The sequence below is a fragment of the Tachypleus tridentatus genome, chromosome 2 (assembly GCF_004210375.1).
Source record: "Tachypleus tridentatus isolate NWPU-2018 chromosome 2, ASM421037v1, whole genome shotgun sequence".
Lineage (NCBI taxonomy): Eukaryota > Metazoa > Arthropoda > Merostomata > Xiphosura > Limulidae > Tachypleus > Tachypleus tridentatus.
This window is the reverse complement of record NC_134826.1, coordinates 94,543,125-94,566,191: the sequence shown is the minus strand read 5'-3', so window position 1 is coordinate 94,566,191 and position 23,067 is coordinate 94,543,125. Positions and strand designations below refer to the sequence as shown.

Genomic DNA, 23,067 nt, shown 5'->3' with positions numbered 1-23,067 from the left:
ACAAGATAGTATTCTTTACTACTTTGATTTGGAGAAGTGCTGAGGTTCTCTGCGTATATAAACAAACTGAAAACAGGTGTCGTATTGGGCTTTTCCCTGAGAATGTTATAGATATGCAGCGCATCATTCTTATATCAAGAAAACATATGATGGAAACTCGCAGGAAGCTGCAATATCCTACAGGAATGATTATAAAGCAAATGTAGAAAGTGAAGAACATCGTGGAAAGTAGCAACGACAACAGACAAGTTCATAGTGCAAGTCCCATCAACAGAGTAATGAGACACACAACCACAGAGGTGATAATGAAGTAAAGAATAGGAATATAAGAGATGGTAAAGGACAAGAGACAAATATATATAATAGACAGCACAGAAGTATTCTACATTCAAAGTGGTAGATGCAGTAAAGCATACATAGGTGAAACTGGCAGAAGCCTGACAACCAGAGTAAATCAACATAAAGCAGATGTCAGAAGACAAAATATAATCAATACAATAGTAGCACATGTAAAGGAGGTAGAACACCTGCCTAAATGTAAGGAAACTAAATTTGTCCGAAAAAGATGTGGGTTTTCTTTTGGCTAGCCTCACACTGGTGATTTTCACCAAAGGAGATATTTAATATCATCGTAGAAATATTAACTTCCGAATTAATTCACTGAACTTGAAGGATTTATAGTGTTTGTAATATATAAATGTTCCTGGTTAAATTCTCTAGTTTTTCCGATTAACAGGCGTTAATCACAATTATAACTTCCGAGACCTAACTGTAGCTGACCAATAATAATCTTCTTCTTCTGTCTTTTGGCTAGCTGCTATTGTACAGATTACACGAGCTAGCGTTTTTGTGGAACAAATATTGTCGATTCTTACTCTCAAGTACCTTCTATAAATTTAGAGAACAGGCGGAACTTGAGCAAAAACAGCCAACAATATACGCCACATGCAAAAAGGTAAACTATACTGAAATAAGCGTAGGTATTAATGTACACGTATAATGTTATTTACGTTACGAGCTGTTGTCTATCGATATCTCATTGTGTAGCTTTTAAATTAAAAACAACAACAATAAACAGACTACAACGTAACAACGAAAACAAATACCTTATTTTTTGTTATTATCTTTGCAACACAAATATTAAAATTGTAAAATATATAATTTAACATTGTGCTGAAACTTGCTTCATTACTAAAACAGCAACAATGTTTGATTCATTGTGACATAAATATTTTATGAACACTAAAGTTTGTGTTAGTGCTAAGTTCTCCATTCCTGCTCTTTCCGTTTTCCATTCGTACTTGTTTCACATTTTCCTTAACTCTTAAAATTGGGTTTTGGATAAAAGCACGGATAGTCCATTGTGTAGCTTGGCACTTAACAACAAACAAACAAATAATTTACCTTTTTTGGGCACTAAAACTAAAATATAGGTTTATACAACATAACAGAGTGAATTAAAACTGTACAAATACTGACCCCAATTATTTCCTAAAGGTCTAACTTGCGAAAATGAAAATTTGGTGAAAGACCCAGCGTTATTTACATGGTGATCTGTTGATGATAATTTAAATTCAACTGTAATGCGCAGAAATTGCAAAGTGAAATAATACTAAAGTTATATATTGAAGTAATCAAAACTCAAATATATTTGTTATCTCTTCAACACATTTTCCTTTCCTTCTTCTAAAAAGAAAAACACAGTGATAAAAATATTCTCTTATAATTTCCTTAATAAACTTCACACACGAGAAGTTGCCAAGTCATACAAAGCAAAGAATTATACTTACCTATCTCTGTCAGTAACATAGATCTCTTATTATACTTATTTATTTGTTTAACTGAAGAAAGAATTACGTGTTTAAGATATTGACTATGTTTAGATATTTCCTCTTCAAATTCAGTTGTGTCGATTACCTGATTTTAAAAATTATTTTCAAGAGTATTTTTGAGCTTCCGTTCAGGTAAATTGCCTCAGTAATAGAAAATACGTTGTATATAAGGATTGCACGATTAGTTATAGCAGTTCTTACCAAATCGATTACTGTTGAAAATGTAAACGTCCAGTTACAATTATCCTAATATGTATTCCTTTATAGCCACCGTAGTAGAATTGTTAACCTTTGCGCATTCACCAGTGCGCATGCAATTAACATTAACTTCTGATCAAAGCAAGCCACCTACATGTTCGTCATGGCAGCAGCTGCTGGCATGGTCGTTGTCGGCTGTTGGATAAATACGTGTGTTTCCGGTTGATTATTTTCGATATGAGAGAGTTACTGCAGAGTAGGAATTTGATCTAAAGTTAGTGATGGCTGCAGCAGCCATCGGAGAGAATGAAGATAAGTTAGCTTGGCATGAATTTTGTGACAAACATGCCAGACTAGTCGCGGCCGAGCTCGCCGCCAGCTACCGCTCTTTTCTCAATGAGCGTCCAAGCGTCAGAAAGAGCGTGGCATCACAAGAGTTATCACGGAAATTTGCGTACTTATCTCAAGAGTTCTTTGATGCTGAATTGAAAAGAAGAGAGGGAAACTCTGGTTCTGTGGATACTAGACGATTATCTAGCGCTTCTAACGGTCACGGGATTCAGGGAACTCCAACAGACGGGCCTGATTGTGTTAAGTTCCGGCAACCTATACATAATGCGTCGTATGAGAGCCTACGTGGCTTTACTTTTTTGTTTGTTTGGAAATTTCGCACAAAGCCACTCGAGGGCTATCTGTGCTAGCCGTCCCTAATTTAGCAGTGTAAGACTAGAGGGAAGGCAGCTAGTCATCACCACCCACCGCCAACTCTTGGGCTACTCTTTACCAACGAATAGTGGGATTGACCGTCACATTATACACCCCCACGGCTGGGAGGGCGAGCATGTTTAGCGCGTCGCGGGCGCGAACCCGCGACCCTCGGATTACGAGTCGCACGCCTTACGCGCTAGGCCATGCCGGGCCGTGGCTTTACTAATCACGAAGATTATAGTGATCTTTCAGATCAATAAATTGAATCACCGAAATCACATCATAGACCGTTTTTTAGACGATTATCGTTTAAAGAATTAAAGAAAGGAAAAAGTTTGTTCCACAGACAACATTCAGATGAAGTGGAATTATCTCACTCTCACTACGATAAAAGAACTAAAGTGGAGAAACATGAGAAACCTAAATTAATCAAAATCGTCGTGGAATCCGTAAAAGAAGGAATTGTTAATTATCTTTCCGGAGACAATCTCGATGGAAAACAGAAGTGGGAGAAATGTAGGTTAGCTCTTGTCAAGACCACTGCAGCTTGGAGTAATGTAGGTTAGCTCTTGTCAAGACCACTGCAGCTTGAGTTTTATTCTCCCCCGAAAGTAAGTATGTAGTATCACATTTTGAAAATTGTATTCATTGTAAATACATCTAATATTAAACCCGAATATGTGTGTATATACATATATACCAAACTTGTGAGTTTTAATGTTGTTCAGTCACTTAGTATGAACGAAAGCAACATTAGTTTAGAAGTAAATATTCATAATTTGGCAGTGAATTATATAGAAAAATCGAAAAAAAAAAGTTTCTTCTGGTGGTGGTCTGCACGTTATTTGATTTTAATTGTATTTATTCATCACAATTAACCCGTATTATTAAACAGTTTGTCTGCTGAACATTTCAGAACAAATTAGTACCATCAGTGCTACATATTTTTTCAAACGCCATGTAAATATAGATTAACTGTGGTAAGTAAAATAAAACCTGAAGTACCATACTACTGAAACTTTTAGTTAAAAGCTGTGCGTGTTGTAATTCTGTTAATATACGAGGTTTGTTTCGTGACTCGTCATCATTAATGATTTACGTTTAAAGGCACTTATTCGAGCCGGAAAGATTATCAATGGGAAGTAATAGTGTTCGCATCTGTCAACAGGGGGTGAACAAAGCTGTTGTATGTGAAGAAAAAGTATAAAACACTTTTAACATGTTTCTTGGTGAGACTCAGCGGCAAGTTCTGCGAATCACACTGATAAAAATCAATTTTTGATACTCTCGGTGGGCAAGACACAAATAGCCCACAGTGTAGCTTCGTACGCTTTACAACAAATAAATAATCCTGTAAAACATTAGTGGCTTGGCTAAATAATTCAATTTCATTTGAAGAATGCCAATAACGTTTAATGGTTTATGCTAGATTATCTGTTGCTTTTTTCAGTTACTTTAGAACAGTTTTAACGAAAACTTGATTTAATTGTAATTTTTAAAGTTTGGAAGTAATTCTATGAAACGAAATTGCGAATTTAATTATTTTTAGTATTAGTGTGAATTCATTATTCTGAATATTTGTTGTTTTTTAACCCTGTTACTTAGTGAACGAAGTCGAAAAAAGACATAGCTACATAGCTTGTGCTTAACCGAAAACAGTGATGTTATTATTTTTTCTAGAACTGTAAAATTGCTTATAAGTCTTGTTATTTGATTCCAGAAAACAACCCTGATAAATGTCACATTTTCCTAGATGAGATTCGGTTTTATATCATTGTCTTTAAATTTCTCATTTATTTACTTGGTGTAATTTTCATTACTTCGTCTACCAGTTTATTTATGTTCACATTATCAGCTTGATACAACTGATATTTGCCTTTTAGTCTTTAACTTCTAAGAAAGTAAAATTTATGGATAACAATAATATAATCATTTGACCCACCGATATTTTCTTCCACTTTACGATAGTTAATTTTTGAAACATATCTAAGTGTTTTTGGACAAAATATTTTAAGCAGCTGTTGGCATCCTGACCAAAAAAAGACTAATATATAAATATGTAGATGGTCTAATCATCATAAGTATTTGGTCAGTACGTTGAGATTATTTATCCAAACGAGAAATTTATTAGTAAATTTAAAATTTGTTTTTACCACTCACGTTTGTGACATTGCTGTCGCCATCTCCAATTCTAAAAGTTTGTTTGTTTGTTTTGTATTTCGCCCAAAGCTATTCAAGGTTTATCTGCGCTAGCCGTCCCTAATTTAGCACTGTAAGACTAGAGGGAAGGCAGCTAGTCATCATCACTCACCGTCAAATCTTGGGCTACCCTTTTACCAACAAATACTGGGATTGACCATCACATTATAATGCCCCCACGGCTGAAAGGGCGAGCATGTTTGGTGTGACAGGGATTCGAACCCACGGCCCTCAGATTACGAGTCGAGTGTCTTAACCACCTGGCCATGCCGGACACAATTCTGACACTCAGACGAGAATAAAGGGCTACCAGCCCTTTTTTAACTCTTCTTTTCTTGCAAGTCTTTTTCTTCTTACTCCTAAATTCACAGGACCTTGAATGGATCCCCTGAGCATAAGATACCTAATCAAAAACACTATGTAGCCCGGCATGGCAAGGTGGTTAAGGCACTTGACTCGTAATCCGAGGGTCGCGAGTTCGAATCCCCGTAACTCCAAACATGCTCGCTCTTTCAGCCGTTATAGTGTGACGGTCAATCCCACTATTCGTTAGTAAAAGAGTAGCCCAAGAGTTGGCAGTGGGTGGCGATGACTAGCTGCTTTCCCTCTAGTCTTAAACTGCTAAATTAGGGACGACCGGCGCAGATAGCCCTCGTGTGGCTTTGCGCGAAATTCAAAGCAAATCACCAGGGAAGAAAGTGGATACAATGCAAGGGGAAGATATATGAGGTCTGATCGGAACGCCGGACCTTAAATCACTACTTTGCGGTTTAAAAGTGGACGTCAAGTTTGATGAAAATCGGAAAAGCAGTTCGCTAGTTCTGAGCACACAAATAAATACATATTTATTTATTTAATTTTGCAAATAACGGTTCAGATTTTAGATTGACCGTTTCATGATCAGGCACTTTGTATTCCGAGGAACCAGAAAAATTAGAATAGTTGGCGAATAAGTTAACTTTTATATTTTATGAATTATTTTTGTATTTCGTTCGAGAAAGATTCTGAAAACAATTTATAACTTAAATTATGACCAAATGTTCCCTGTGAATGAAAATAGGGAGGGGTATGAAGAAAGGTGATTAACTCTACAATCGTAAGGAACTTTAGAATCTGGTTTTAAGCTACATAACCCAGTCACGATGACTACTGCTTAATACCTGCTTCTGTGAGCCCTTCAGAACAAAAATACCAGCTTATAATTTATACAAGCGAATAATAATACAGCTCTAAATAGGCTTAATTAAAACCTTTTTACACTTCAACTATACGCTATTAACACACATTTAATAAAATCACAAGTAACATTGTTACTGTCATGTAAAAACAAAACAAAACTACAGACAAGGAAATATGCTGTAATCTGGAATTGCTTCAACCAGGTTAGAAAAACGTGACGAAGATGAGCGACCTTATTACTAACTTAAAGCATACGAACATAGCGAACACAAGTATTTTTTTTCTCTGTAAAACTGAACTAAAGTCACTTTGAGCATTGCTTTACCTGTCTATCTATTTGTTTGTGTGAAATTAGACACAAGTCACTGTGAATATTGCTGTATCATCTGTATGTCCGAGTGTGTGAAACTTTGAACACAAGTGAATTTGAACATTCTACTTCTCTGTTTCTCCATGTGAAACCATTTTTCCTAGTGTGTGTGAAACTTTGGACACAAGTCAATTTGAACATTCTACCATTCTGTTTCTCCGTGAGAAACCATTTGTCCGAGTATGTGAAACTTTGGACATTTTACTTGTCTGCTTCTCTGTGTGAAACAATTTGTCTGAGTGTGTGTGAAATTTTGGACACAAGTCAATTTGAGCATTCTACCTGTCTGTTTCTCCGTACCATTTGTCCAAGTGTATGTGAATCTTTTAACACAAGTCAATTTGAACATTCCACTTGTTTGTTTCTCCGTGTGAAACCATTTGTCCGAGTGTTTGTGAAACTTTGAACGCAAGTCAATTTGAACATTATACTTGTCTGTTTCTCCGTGTTAAACCATTTTCCTAGTGTGTATGAAACTTTGAACACAAGTCAATTTGTACATTCTACTTGTCCGTTTCTCGGTGTGAAACCATTTTTTCGAGTGTGTTTGTGATCCTCTCACCACAGTCACTTTGATTCAGCATGTGTTCAACTACAGTCAGTTAAAGGGAAAAAAAAAGTCTACCAGAGTAAAAACACCTCGCACAGTTATTTAAGTTACGTTTTACTTTGTGTTATTCTGAGACAATGGGGTTAAAATGATTAAAGAAAAAATATTCTAGCTATATCAATAATCACAAGTTACGAAGTTCGACGATGTTTGATAAGATTCTATTAACGTGATCCGATGATGTCAAGGACCAAACATTACGCACGGTCTAATACACCAGCATGAGACTACATATTGCATCAAGGCCATCTAGGAATACTTTTTTTAGTATTTTGCACAAGTCTCTGATTAAAAATTAATATGAATTTCTATTCTAATAATATCAGATCCTAACATATCAGTTTGAAGTAATTACAGGAATTAAATGAAAGAATAACAAATGTAAATTACTTTTGTATCGAGATAAAAATTCATCCAATAATTTAAAACGGTCTTCTATGTTGACGTAGCATCTTTTGTGCGCAGAAAAGTAGTAAACACAAAAACAACTCATAAATAGTTCCAAATTGAGCATTGATGCACAGCTGGCCAATTTTAAGGCCAATGAACATAAAGAAAAAATATGCATTTTGCGTTGTTAGACTCAACCACTTATTTGAGTAGAGCTTTGAAAGATGAAAATAAGAAAGGGGGAAAATTTAGCATTTAATAGGGAAAATGTGAACACAATGAAATTAGCCTAAATACTACCTGGTCAAAAGTTTAAGACCATACCAAAAAGAAGTCCTAAACAGGGTAGGAAATGCCGAACAAGAGGTCTCAGTAGTGAGTTGCACGGCCATCATTCAAACATTCGCTTTGGCATGGTCGATACAAGCGTTTGCAGAAGGCTGGCTGGAATGTTATTCCAAATGGTGAAGGTGGCTTCACGAAGATCATGCACTATTTGGAATTGACGTCCATTTCTATCGACTTCCCTTGCCATCCACACCCAAACATTTTCAATGGGGTTCAGTTCGGGTGAACACGCTGGATGATCCAAAAGAATCACGTTATTCGCCATGAAAAAGTCCTTTGTCCTGCGGACATTATGGATTGCAGCGTTGTCCTGCTGAAAGATCCAGTCATTTCCACACAAGTGAGGGCCTTCAGTCAATAAGGATGCTCTATACAACATACCAATGTAGCCAGCTGCAGTTTGACGTCCCTGTATAACCCGAAGCTCCATTGTTCCATGGAAGGATAAAGCACTCCAGATCATGATGGAACCTCCTCCACTGTGTCGTGTAGAAAATGTATCCTTATCATGCTAGTAACGTTGAAAGCTATCTGGACCATCTAGGTTAATTTTTTTCTCATCAGAGAACAAAACCTTCGTCCACTTTTCTACATCCCATGTTTGGTGCTTCTCAGTAAAGTTTAACAGAGCTGTTTCGTAGTGTGGAAGGAGGCGTCGCCTTTGAAGACGTTTACGGTTTTTAAAGCCTTTCTCTCGTAGATGCCATCTTGCTGTTCTTGAGCTGCATTCTCCGTTTGTAAGGGCCTTAATCTGGTTCGACGATCGACTGGTGTCTTACCGGACTACCCGTCGAATCCTTTTGCTCAACGCCGACGAAATTTTCTTGGGCCGGCTACTTGAAATTCTCGTTCTGTATCCCTAAGGGTCTTTTAAGAAATTTGCAACAGCAGTTTTACTATGTCCAGTCTCACCAGCGATGGCGCATTGAGAGAGACCTTGCTTTTGCGGCTCGACAACTCTGCCACGTTCAAACTCTGTCAACTTTTTAGCCTTTGCCATGTTTTTACCCAATGTAACACAGGAGATGTCAGTGGGAGATGTTGACAACGCTAATGCTTGAACACAAATGACTAAATTTCGTTACGTGTTTACCGATTAACGCTTCGTTTCAGTATGGTCTTAAACTTTTGACCAGCTAGTATTTAGGCTAATTTCATAGTGTTCAAATTTTCTCTGTTAAATGCCAAAAAGTGTTTTTATTTTCATTTTTCCTTTTCTTATTGTCATCTTTTGAAGCTCTACTCAAATACACCCTTGTGCATATTAATTGAAACAAATGGTCATTTTACAATATTTTCAGCATGGCGGCCGGTGTAGGCTCGCAAGACCCGCTGATTTCCTTTAATAGTCATTTTTTCACACAGACGGCGTCATTAGCTGTGTTTTGCAGTACGCTCGATCTATTTTGGGGATATATGACGAAATTTTGAGGAATATTACGTCATTCGAAATTGCGTTAGAAGGGCAAGGAGACCAGTCAAAAAACAACTTTTTACCAACTCAATGAAGAAAAAACGGTATAAATGGGGTCTGAAATACAAGAACTGGACTCAAGAACAATACAGGAAGGTGTTATTCAGTGACGAGACCAATTTCTTTGTACAGGGTCAAAGAAGTTTGCATGTTCGCAGATCTCCAGGTGAGAAACTTCGAGAATCTCACATCAATCAGTTCGTAAAACATCCCTTGAAGAAGATGTTTTGAGGCTTTTTCACCTACTATGGCGTCGGAGGCTTACATGTCGTAGAAGGACCACAGTACATCGAAGTTTTGGAGAGAAGAATCGTTCCAGAATTGAAAAAGAGATTTCCAGATGGATCTGGCATTTTTCAGCAAGATCTGGCTCTGTGCCACACATCGAAACTTGTGAAGAATTTTATGACTACAACGCGAATAAAGATACTGGACTGGCCTGGAAACACTCGGGATTTAAATCCTATTGAAAATCTTTGGGCGAATTGTAAAGAAAGACTTCGGGGAAAAACTGTACTACGAAAGATAAGCTAATTGAGGCCATAATTGAGGTGTGATACTGCGATCCAAAAATTAGTAAAGATTGCAGTCAACTCGTGGACTCGATGCCAAAGCGGATTAATGATCTTTTGAAAAATAAAGGCAGTCATATCATGTATTAATTTGTGAGTAATTTTTGGATTTTCAGAAATAAAACGCAAAAAAAATGAAAAAATTGTAATTTTCCGTCTTGTTTCAATTAATTTGCACAAGTGGTTGAGTCTAACAACGCAAAATGCATATTTTTCTTTATGTTCATTGGCCTTAATATTTTAGCCAGCAGTGTATATATATAGATATATGTATTGAAACATTTCCTGATCTACTATAAAACATATAACTGAAATGCCAAATTTCTTACTTCGGAACGACAACTTTAGGAAATAAGTTGTTATATTAACTGAATTTATCTTATTTCCAAGACAGTGCATCCAGTTTATGTCACTTTTATGAGATAACAGTCAAAACATGTTTTCTGACAATATCAAAAGTACAATTGACAATGTTTCTTTATACTTGAAACTGATAAAGTCTGCATGTAACAAAACCGAGCATTTTGTTGCCAAAAGGAAAACAAGAATAGAATTAAACACAATACTCTCCCAGTTAGTTCTATAATTAAAACCAAACGCTACAAAGTGAACCACTTTTATAACAAAAAGATTATATTTCAATCGATGAAAAGAAATCAGCAAACACATCAACAATAGAAAAATCACACTACACAGTTAACCGATTGCACTGACCGTGAAATCTGATGACCGAACGTCACGCAATCACAGCTCATGGTTTGTTTGTTTTAAATTTCGCGCAAAACTACTATTTGCATTAGTCATCCCTAATTTAGTACTGTAAGACTAGTGAGAAGGCAGCTAATCAACACCACCTACCGCCAACTCTTGCTACTCTTTTACCAACGGATAGTGGGATTAACCGTCACAATAACGCCCCCACGGCTGAAAAGGAGAGCTTGTTTGGTATGTCGGGGATTCGAACCCACGACCCTCAAATTACGAGTCGAGTGCCTTAACCACCTGGCCATGCTGGGCTTTGACATGTTAGTCGAAAACATAATAAGTCGGAGACTCGTTCGAGATAAATTATACTAAGTAACACTTCTAATACTAAACATCGAGTTTCGATACCCCCCCTCGTGAGTGAGCACAGTTAGCCCGTTATGTAGCTTTGCGTTTGACAAACAAACAGAAGAATTATGACATGTGATGCACGACTCTCAAAATACAAGAAACATTGTGGAAATAATAGCCTTTAGGAAATGTAATATTGTTAGATATACACGACTGTCTCTTCTAAACTTAATACGAACGTTGTGATTTATTGTTTACATATCGTGAATTTAAAAGTTAGTTGTTTTATAAAGGAAATAAGTCAATAATAGCTTTATGCCGCACCAAAATGAAGTGTTATAAAGTAGACTTTCGCTAAAATTTAAAAAATATATACAATAGGATCTTATTTTATAATATTTTTCTCCAAATCGCTACCTTAATGGAGAAATGGTAATTTGTTTGTCTTTTAATAACTTAATTAACTTTATACATATATTATTATGAACAAAATTATTATTATTGTAATAAAACTTCTACAATTGTGGTAAAGTGAGTTTAGTGCAGAATTTCAAATTGAGGCTTCCTAGTGGAGAAATATTTTTATATTTCAGAAGAAATACGCTATGAATTGGATTGTTTTGTGACCGAAGGAATTGCAAGACCTTTGTAAAGAGCTCGTTGCACACAGTGTTGCAGGATTTTGTTGTAAACCAATCTTTAAACTTACATAAGAATTTTTAAATACAGTATGAGTACAAAGTTATGAAAAATATCGCAAATCACAATCCTAAAAACTACCAAACGGGAAAGTGACTTATTATGGAGACAGTCTGAAACGTTCAGAAAAATAAAATGAAATGACAAAAAGCAAGTTACGGAATGAAAGGGATCGGTTTGCTCACCAAGTTATGAGGCACGATACAATGAAAAGAAATCAGGAACAAACTCGAAACACTGAAATACATAAAAGTGCTCGCTAAGATGAAGTGTGTGTGTGGTTTCTTATCACATCGGGCTATATGCAGAGTTCACCGAGGGGAATCGAACCCCTGATTTTAGCGTTGTAAATCTCTCGACTTACCGCTGTACCAACGGGATAGTAAGATGAATTTCGAAGAAGTCAGAAGCAATTCGTGACAAAGAAACACAATGATCCTGACCGAACAACCGATTTGTTGAAATAACAGCCTTTAGAAAAACCGCAATTTAAACTTCATATTTGGTAATTAATTTTGAACATAAAGTATTCAGTGACTTGCAGCTTTCTAAAATTATTCATGAAACCTTAAAAATATTTTAAATATTTTTCATTGTAAAAACTTAAAGCCTATCGTTAGTTATAAATACGAAGTTCCAATCGGACCACTATTATACAATTATAAAAGTTTTTTAAAACTAATCTAAGTACAGATGAAGTTAACAACTTATCTTGGGAGCGTGGAAATAGTTTATTTATTGATGCTTTTCTTAAACACGTTATTACTAGTAATTTGGAAATTATACAAGACAAACAATTATGTGAAATAATTAAAAAAAGATCTAAATACAGAATTAGCACAAAATGTAATAAGCAAAATATTCTAAAATTTAAAACAATATTAATGAATATATTTTGAAACTTTACTATACTACATCTTGCACACCTAGATAGTTTATGGAATGGAAGTTTTATGTACTTAAAAATTAAATTATCCCGTATAAAATTAAAGAAATGCCATTTAGAATTATTGTTTCATCAGTTAAAAATAACATTCAAGTATTACAAAAGAAATACGTTGTTGTTCCCATTGATAAAGCTTACTGTAGTTTTGGTTTCATTTGAAAAAAAGTTTTATGCATTGATTATGATAAAACAATAGTACATAAACATTTAAATTTATTAACTAATATAAAGATAAAATAATTAAGAATTTTATTAAATATTATAAAAATGTTATTCTTAACCAAATTATTTTGCAGATTACCTTTTCTTTTTGCTGTTCCTAAATTTCACAAATCTTCAGTTAATTGACGTTATTTAAACAAGTTGGCACTACTTTTATGTTTATCAACACTTATCGCATATGGGCTTATTATTAGTGCCTTACCACCATAATGGTAAACAATTATTATTATTTAGTTTTTTAGTTTTTCTACTTCTTCTTTACTTTGGAGAGCATTCACCTTCTTAAAACTGTCTGGAGGCAGTGAAAGGTTATATAGATGTGAGACGTTGTGGGCTTTTTAACCCACATTTCGCTCTTCTAATTTTTATTTTTGTATTACTTAATTTATGAATTTCTTCATATGAGACTGGTAAATGAAGTTTAAGACCGTAATGTGGGTCTTACTTCTTCAGTAATCTCCAAAACCTAGGGTACATTTTATATCCCACATTATAACCTATAGCTTGGGGATCCTTTTGATTTGTGCAGCGTTTTTAATTTTTGTTTGGGCTTGTTTTTGTTTATTAGAAATTGTGCACACACACACACTTTTACAGTTATACCAATCCACGTGAGAACTGGCAAGAGAACTGGTTAGGGTGCTCAACTCGCAATCTGAGAGTTTTGGATTCAAATCCGCGTCCCACCAAACATGTTCGTCCTTTCAGCCGTGGGGGCGTAATGATGTGCAATCAATCCCACTATTCGTTGGTAAAAGAGTAGATCAAGCTGGTGGTGATGACTAGAAGTATTCCCCCTACTGTTATTCTGTTAAATTAGGGACGGCTAGCGCAGGTAGTTCTTGTATTCCTTTGCACAATATTAAAAACAAATACGGAGTATCACATTTCGGTGAATCTAAGTTGTGTAACAGCCAACCAGAAAGCATTTCCCAGTGTTTTTTACTTTATTCATGCAGGTTATATGTCATATATAAATTTTGTTTAGCAGTTAGTCAGTGAAGAACAAATATGTGACATTCATCATGTTTATTTAGAACTGCAGCGAAAATAAAACGGTGTGTGGATTTTGTGGTGTCGTAAATTACGGAACCAGCGGAATTTTCCAGTATCACGGTTTCATGTGTTAACAATTTCCAATAATTACACGTTCCACCACCATTGAATGGTATAAATTATATTTTTCATATAAACAAGCACAAACAATAACTTAATGCACATTAATATCATATATTCTGTTGTGAAATGACAAACGATCTATCTAATGACGTTATTTTCTGTACAGAGAATTGTATGTTTTTCTTTAAGTACAAGTTTGATTCCTACGGGAAACATACTGAATAGCTTAAATAAAGCCGTGTGTGTTTTCTTACAGCAAAGCCACATCGGGTTATCTGCATAGCCCACGGAGGGGAATCGAACCGCTGATTTTAGCATTGCAAATCCGTAGACTTATTGCTGTACTAGCGAGGGACAATAAATTAGTGCGTTTCTTGTCGCATACTTAGAAAGCCAGAAAAATTGTGGTTATTTTGTCTGGTTTGAATTATATTGTATGTTCTTTGGTGGATTATTTAATTAAATAAAAATTATTTCATGAACTACTATCATTAATATAAAAAAGTAAGTTTAAATGTCATCGAGAGTAATATAAAAGAAATGAAAATATAAAAATAAGAAACTGTTTAGGTTAAAGTTAAATTAGTTAAAATAAATAATAAAATTTTAATAAAAGTTTTAACGGGACACGTATCTAAGCAGCTCGTGGTTAATGTAATTCAATAGGGTAACTTTCCCCGCATGATGTACAGCTCATGCTGCAATTAATGATTATACCTGTTCAGAGGGCAATAAAGCAATCAAAGTATAAACAGACGAATACTGTTTCGAGTTTAAAGCTACTTAGAACAAACAAATGTAGTTTTATCTTACAATATGAAGTCATTCTAGGAAGGAAAAAAGTTAATTTAGATTAATTTCATTTTTTTCTTTTTTGTGACTACGAGGTCGGTCAGTTTGACTGGCCTTGTATAAAATTAGTGTAGAGACAATAACAGATAAATTAGAGATTTATTGAAAAAATATCGAAATTTGTTCAGGAGGTCTAAAAGAATAATAAAAGTAAAAGTTTCGATTTTTAAGACGAAGAAAAGTATTTTTAATCTTAACATGAAAATCACTTAACACTTGGATATATTTTCTATATTTATGGACAAATATTTAATGAAAATGCTTTATTAAAAATTTGATTTTTCACATACAAAAGAGCTGAACGTTTGCTAAACGTCTGCCAAAATTTGCGAAGAATACATTTACTGTGTTAAAAGCTATAGTATGAAAACTATAACAAGCACAATAAGGTTACGAGGTCGACCCAAGAGACCGAGCCCGGGCTGAGAGAGTTAACAATTTATGAGCGAGAAACACATGCATAAACCTGTACACATCGCGAGACTACAAAGCGTTGTTCATCTTGTATATTACGCGTTTACTATGTAACACAGGTCAACGCAGAAGTCAATTACTGATCCAAGGTAAAAAGTTGCTGAGCCGGAATTTTCAAAAAAACAGAAACAGCATAAACTAAGAATGATAATCACTGTCTACAATACTAGAAGTCACGATTAAATTTGTAGGCGCCATGAGAACCTGGCACTCAGGATTCTTCGAGCCTTGGTTTAAGGTTTGGTGAGATACCTTCCAAATTTTACAAATATTGTGGATAGTAATATGGCATTATTTGTAAAGAGGTTATTTAGTCCATTACAATTTTTTTTCCGTCGATATTTGCGTTTTGTGTTTTCGGTACGTGATAAATGTAAAACGTGGGCGAAGTATTGAACTCGATATGTATTAGTCACAGTTATTTGGCATTTAACAATATGTAAGTAGACAAAAGTTTGAGGAAAGTGTAGATAATCAGATAAGACACGATATCTGGTAGAGAATGTTCAGCCGATTTCATTTTCACAATTTTTATGATCTCAAAATATTGTATGCACGGGAAAAGGAATTAAATACGGGCATTCAATTTCGAAAAAACTTACTCATAGTTAGCTGTCAGACTGTAGATCTGTAAGTCTCTTTTAAGATGTGTTGCCAACAAACAAACTTTATGCTTTCAGTTGTGCAGTAAACCTTAATATTCGATTAGTAAGAGTAGTCTCTTGAGGCTGTTTGTGCTGCAGAATTTCTGTCTTCCCTCTGGCTGGTTTGCATTTTAAGATTGCGGACAATTTTGCCTGAACTTCAGGGGTCTCTGACCTGGCCGTTTAGTCCATTACATGCAGAAAATGTTGTTCAGGTAAAATATTGAGAAACGCAGGAGCTTTCAAAGGGTGTTGTTTTCTTCATCTCCAATACTGGCCACTCTTTGAAAGTACGTGAACTTTTTTTTCACTTTAGTACTAAGGTCTGTGTGCTTGTTTGTCAGCCAGTTCTCTTACTATTCTTCAAGTTATTCTTTGTATCGAAGTTTTACTGTTACTTCTTTAAGAATTTCGTGCAAAGTTACATAAGAACTATTAGCACTGTAGCTGGCCCTTATTTTAAACTGATAGTCTAGTCAGTAGAATATACCACCGACTTTCAGGCTGTTCTTGTTTCATTGAATAGGTGGATTTGACCATCACTGTTGTAGCGTATTCTTGGCCTCATAGTGCGAGGGGCACTCTGACGGCATCTGTATGGCCAAGAAGTATGCATTCTCCAATTCACCGTTCGGTCACACTAACCACTCTAAGATACAACCAGCCCTATTGTTTCTTACCTATACAGTGTACGTATAGTTTGTTGTTTGGTTTGTACAGCTTCATTGTTTCAGCTCTGGGTAACTGACTCTGACTCGTCCACCCCCTTTTCTATCTATCTTTGCTGGAGTTTAATAAATCTTACAAATGGCATTTGTGTTTGTTTGTAAGATTTGTAAATCTCATGGCTTATTAATTGTGCTCGTCTTACTTTATCAATATACTAGCTGGAATACCCGTCCTCTGGATGGAAGTTATGTAAATTCATGCTTAATGAAAGGTTATATTAGGACATAAGAAGTTGTCTCCTTTATATGTAATTGTAAAAAAACTTTAAAACGCTCATAGAAGCTGCAAAACACAACTAATGAAGTCGCAAATTTATATCATTCTTCACACAAACCCAACAAACATTCATATCGAATTTGGTGAAAATTCGTCAACAGCGGGCGAAACAGTGGTTAAAAATGCGAAAACGTTCATAAAATCCATAAAATGCAAAATTGAAAATTTATATTTCCATACAATAATTGAACCTCTATACCAAATCTGGTGAAGATCTGTCAACACCCCGCAAAGGTGTTACATGGGCATAGTACAGACAGTACTATTGTATTTATAAGTGTCACGTATTCAGCAGTTCATAATATTACATTTGTCTTATGGCATCTCGAGCAGTTCAGCGTAATAAGCAACATGTAAACTGGGTTACCATTTTCAATATGTACGCACTATGATGCAATTACCAACCATAATATGTCATAGCGTCTGTGTGCTACAATTGAATCGTTGAAAGTGTGCAATATAACAAACGTGTAGGTTCTTAACCAGTATTTTAATATAGCGAATCTTTCACACTAAGTATATTTATCTCTGTATTGAGGCCAAGCGCGGCTCAGAGGTTAGCGTGCTGAATCTGAAATTACCATGTTCGAGTCTCTTACCAAAAAGAAAAGAAAAACAAAAGACGACTTTCCACACTTTTGGGCCGAGAGTTGGCGGTGGGTGATACTGACTAGCTGCCTTTTCTCTAGTTTAGCGCTCATAGTTCTCGATTAACGGTGCATGAAATGTACCATAGAATATCCACGTTCTGTATTAATACCGCCTGTTAACGTTATTTCCTTTAGCGTTGCGCATCGAAATGGTCATATATTATTTAACATTCATCTCAGCTGTCAGGTTTGATGTGTTGGACAGGATTCTTTACATGTCTGTGAAGCGGAAGAAGGCGAAACATTTCTCACTTATTTATTCCTCTTCACAAACGGAGGAAGGAAAGCCTCAACCTGGACTGTCGTTATCAGTGTAGCACGTCAGCCCTCTCCACAACGAAGTCATGAATAGAGAGAGGCATGGTGACAGCATACTGTGTTTATTTTATGCCAGTTTTAATTTTAAAATACTGTATAATATATTTTCAAATAACTTGTCTTTGTTACAAATAAAAATGGTGAATTATGAAGTGTTTATATAGTATGAAATGGTAAGTCACGAAGGCAAGGAACGCATCTTCATATAAATAATGTATACGTTTTTCAATATACAAACGAAGCTTCAGGAACGCAACTACCTCGTATATCGATTATTACTGTATTTTGATATTATTTCACTAATGTTTTTCAAGAATTAATAACATTTCAAACATGAATTACTTATTTATTTGTGTTTGCTTAATTTTAACGTTTGTCATTCATTATTCATGTAAAAATAAATTCTACTTTTATAGTTTGGAATCATAATATGATTTTTTATTGTATTTGTTTTCCTACACAAATAAAATGGACGTGTTTGCTTTGCTTTATACACCTACAAGTTCAACCATAAACCGTGCAAAAAACAGGTCATAAACATGGTATTTAGCCGGCAAATGCGGCACATGGTTTTCCAGGTTAACGAACGCTGAACTAATAACATAACGCATTCTGTTAAACACTGATGCTAAATTGAAATTGATCTCATTAATTTACTGGGTCTACAAACTGCAAATTAGCAGAATATTTTATTTTTAAAGGTTTTTCTAACAGAAGTGCATTATTTCTTAAACTTTCTTTAATTTTTTTTATGACTGGCTTTTACACACATTCTTCTGAACTGGATATGAACCGACTTATTTGGACATCCATGAGTTTATTGTTTATATAAAGACCGTGATAACATACGAGCCACACACAGAAACATCAACATTACATCTGACTACTAATCACTGCTCGGGATCTCCTATTTTATATAAAAAATTAATGGTTTCGACCAATTAGTTTTGTTTCTTCTTTATACTGAGAGAAAAGAAACTAAAAATGCGGTAAGATTTTTTCCCAAGAATGTTAGGGTCAGGTGTCTCTCTTCCGGCCATATGCTGGTCTTATTTTATAGTGATCACGATTCTATAATTTCTGGAAGTGGTGAAGTTGGAAATTCACGTTCATAAACGTAAAATGGCGGGCAGTTCATTGATTTAGAGTTGACAAGCTGCTAATGCTTGAGGCTTGCAGAGAGATGATAGTATGGTCATCTCCCGGGAAAAGGTCCTTTTGAGAACCCAAGATGGATGAAGTTGCTTCTTTTGACTGGCATGTTCTTGGTAGATAGTATGGGGTGAAGAATATTTTCTTGGTTAATTGGAACAATACGTTTATATATCTTAGGAGAGTCGATTTAGATATATATAACATTGAATAACGAGTAGGCAATAATGTTGTGATTCAACATGTTTTATATTTAGGTGCTATCTCTATCTATACAGTCATTTTGAGTGGTAGACGTCCCTATTGAGAATACCACTTCAGAAAGAGTATTTTTTCGCTTTTCATACAAGCATTATACCTAGGTCATTCTTATTAATTTCGGAAGAGACATTTGTTGCATACAGTTTCTTGTCATAACCGTTTCGGTATCGTGATTTTCGATGGTTTTGGTCACTTTATCATCATACTGAAGTAAAAACATACGTTTAACTTACGAAGATCGAGCTACTACAAAATTCCTGCAAATTTATGCGCAACGAACTCCGCAAGAAGAAAATTCCTTGTTCAATTTTTATGCAGTTAAGTGTCATTGACATCTTAACTAGTAGACAAATTGTGTAAATTATAATTTAGTCTAGCGAACTAATTATAGTAATTATATTTCTGCTAAAAGACTGATAGACGGTGCATCCCCACCGCATTGTTGGTCCTATTCCACAGTCACCTCCAAACATGGGGTACATTTTATATCCTTCATTATAGCCTGTACCCTGGGGATCCTTTTAATGTGTGCAGCGTTTTTGTTTAAGAATATTTTTGTTTATTAGAAAATATTATTAGTCAGAGGTTTGGATTTTCTATTTTTAACGCAATCATTTTTTATTTATTTTATTTGACTGTTGAGTATTAATATTCTATATATATCAACTTAAAATCAATACAGTGGCATGTAGAGCCCGAAAATGTAACGCAAGTTGTAGTTACTAGCATTCTCATTTGTCCGATGTATTATATTTTAATGCTGTAGTCTTTATTTTCTGAAGTGGAGTACTTTACAACAATGCTACAGGCCCGGCATGGCCAGCTGGGTTAAGGCGTTCGACTCGTAATCTGAGGATCGCGGGTTCGAATCCCGGTCGCACCAAACATGCTCGCCCTTTCAGACGTGGGGGCGTTATAATGTGGCGGTCAATGCACTATTCGTTGGTAAAAGAGTAGCCCAAGAGTTGGCGGTGGGTGGTGATGACTAGCTGCCTTCCCTCTAGTCTTACACTGTTAAATTAGGGATGGCTAGCGCAGATAGCCCTGGTGTAGCTTTGCGCGAAATTCAAAACAAACAAATATAATCAAAATAAATATATTATTTCACATATCAGTGTTTCAAAATTATATTGTATGTTGTGGGTACCCTTAAAAAAGCTTGTAAAATTTTGGGTAGTTTCTTGTTCAATTGTGCAAAGGAGAAAATACCGTTTCAAGGGATAATTAAAAAATAATTTCTTTTCTGTTCTATATTGTTGTTCTGAATTAAACACAAAGCTACACAATGGGCTATCAGTGCTCTGCCTACTTCGGTTATCAAAACCTGGTTTTTAACGTTGTAGGTTCGAAGACATACCGCTGTGCCACTGAGAGCATTCTGTTCTATAATATGTTGGCAAGATTTCGCAATAATGTCTCAGTTTCACTAAGCTGATAGCCCCCCAGTGGTTCAGCAGTATGTATGTGGACTTACAACTCTATAAACCGGGTTTCAATAGCCGTGGTGGGCAGAGCACAGAGAGCCCATTGTGTAGCTTTGTGCTTAATTCCAAACAACAACTAAGCTAATTTAATGTTGTATCTTCATTTATTTATTATCGTCTAATACCCGACGATACAACAGAGCTCGGAGGACAAAAACAAAACTACAACCGAAGCATTTTCACACATAACGTGTCGATATTATTTACTTTGTTTATGGACTTTATCATTATGCATATTTATGGAACAAAATACTTTTTTTCATCAAAACTGCGTGATCTTACGTAATAGATTTGAACTTTTAATTATTTCTTTCTTTATTAGCCTCATAGTTTGCTTGTTTTTGAATTTCGCGCAAAGTTTTTAAACAGTATATTTTAAGGTATGATACATCCCTCTTATAACACATCTCATGGGGTACCAAGACATTAATTCAGGCCCTAAATTTGATCAGTATGCTCATTCGTGCAGAACCCTTATAACGTGCCCTTGGTACAGGTATATGGGAATTCTAAAGAATGATAATTGTTCTCACCTTGGCTCATTTAACTGTCAACAGAGATCAGTGAAGCATTAACACAGTGTTAAAATTTAGTTTCTGTAATGACATAAATGAATTAGCTCCATAAAATGGAAATAATGATAAAATATTCCTTTGTCCTAACACGTTTACACACTACTGTATTTATTAGGCCTTACAAAAATGATTGAAGTATCGCTTAATTAACATTTAATGAGGTGCAGTACGTTCATAACAAGTCCCAATTGTTTGTATGTTATCCAGCTGTAGTTTGGACTTTGGAGGTACACAAGAATACTATGTCCGTCGTTGTTCTCCGAGGTGTGCCCTTTACAGTAAATATAGTATATATATGTGTGTGTGTCTGTGTAAATTCTGTGTACTTATCTTACCTACGCCGACTGCCGTCTAAGCATTTATCACATCATATAAATTTAAAACTATATCTGATATCTGGGATTTTTCTGAAATTCTGTGCTAATCTTTTATAGATTATCTTTCCACGTTTAAGAACTGGTCATTTTTGGCTTTACTTTACCCACTCCATCCCCTCTTCAAGTCTAGCAGTTGGACAGACTATTTTTTTAGCAAGATCACACTCAAACATTATTGTGGATTGAGGCGGATAAAATACACAAGTTGCATTCGTGGTCATGTATTCACACTGGCAGGCTGTGACATAGTTCTGTGCACATCTAACTGGAATATGCTACATACTAAATAAGCTCATTTATAGTTAAACACCAAGCTACACAATGAGCTATCTCTGCTTTGTCAGCACGGGCATCTAAACCCGCTTTTTAGCACTAGAAGTTTACAGACATGCTGTTACTAAATAAGTCGTTAGTTTCGGTGTGTTTCTGCTATTTATACTAATTTAAAGTGTTAAATATAATTAAGTTTATGTATTTTAGTTATTTATATTGTTAGCTAGATTTAAGATAAAAATTTAAATGTGTAAGTACTATTAATTAAAAGCGCCCGCGTCGCGCTAAGCATGCTCGCCCTCCCAGCCGTGGGGGCGTCATAATGTTACGGTCAATCCCACTAGCACAGATAGCCCTCGAGTAGCTTTGTGCGAAATTCCAAAAAAAACAAAACAAAAAAAACTATTAATTAATAGTAACTTTATATGCAAAAACGGCTCGTTTGGGTTGAGAAAATATTTTACATAGAAGAGCGAACAACGTTTCGACCTTCTTCGCTCTTCTATGTAAAATATTTTCTCAACCCAAACGAGCCGTTTTTGCATATAAATTTCTCAACAAGTGGGTTTCTCGACATCACTGATTAATAGTAACTTTATTGTCCATCTGCGATAGACTGATAGCATGGTGCATGAAGCTTTATATGTGAAAGTTCTACTTCATCGCTTGGTAATATTACTAATCAGGCACAATCTCGTCAGGTATTCTTGGGTTAAGGACCAAAAATACCGCTAGCAGTGAGGGTAGCCAATGAATACCCAGGTCAGAGTGGTCAAAGAAGTTTTCTGTAGTTTTCCAGTTTACTCATAGTTAAAACTATTTAATAATAATTGTATTTATTATTCTAATAAAATGTTAGCAGCTGTTTTTATAGATGCTATTACAAAATAAGAAATGTAATTGAATCTCGTTTTACAATAAGTGTTGAAGGAGGCAGAAACGTAAAATTAATTAGTGTGATGTGGACCCTACCGGTAGTGAAAGGTATAAAAAAGAAAGTCAGTAATTTGAGGGCTAAAGTGGTTCTAAACTCGTGTCCAGTTTATTTCGGGGCTTTACTTTGTGTGCAACGACAATTGT

At 35.3% G+C, this 23,067-nt stretch overlaps 2 protein-coding genes across 2 annotated transcripts in view; both read left to right on the top strand.

Moving 5' to 3' along the window:
* Positions 1 to 2,179: 2,179 nt before the first annotated feature.
* LOC143244590 (uncharacterized) overlaps positions 2,180 to 23,067 on the top strand; it is a 73,617-nt gene continuing 52,729 nt past the window's right edge. Inside the window, exon 1 of the mRNA XM_076489554.1 lies at positions 2,180 to 3,349. The gene's annotated coding sequence lies outside the window, so the exon portion shown is untranslated. The remainder of the gene's footprint in view (positions 3,350 to 23,067) is intronic.
* On the top strand, positions 2,312 to 3,304 carry LOC143245563 (uncharacterized). Its single transcript, XM_076491924.1, has 2 exons — positions 2,312 to 2,652; positions 3,085 to 3,304. Exons 1-2 carry the CDS (start codon positions 2,312 to 2,314, stop codon positions 3,302 to 3,304), a joined length of 561 nt encoding a protein of 186 aa, XP_076348039.1.

Excerpts from the sequence above, each read along its gene's own strand:
- LOC143245563 (XM_076491924.1), top strand. The coding sequence starts at position 2,312 with ATGGCTGCAGCAGCCATCGGAGAGAATGAAGATAAGTTAGCTTGGCAT. Across the intron at positions 2,653-3,084 it reads CAACCTATACATAATGCGTC|ACAACATTCAGATGAAGTGG; the intron begins GTATGAGAGCCT and ends TTTGTTCCACAG.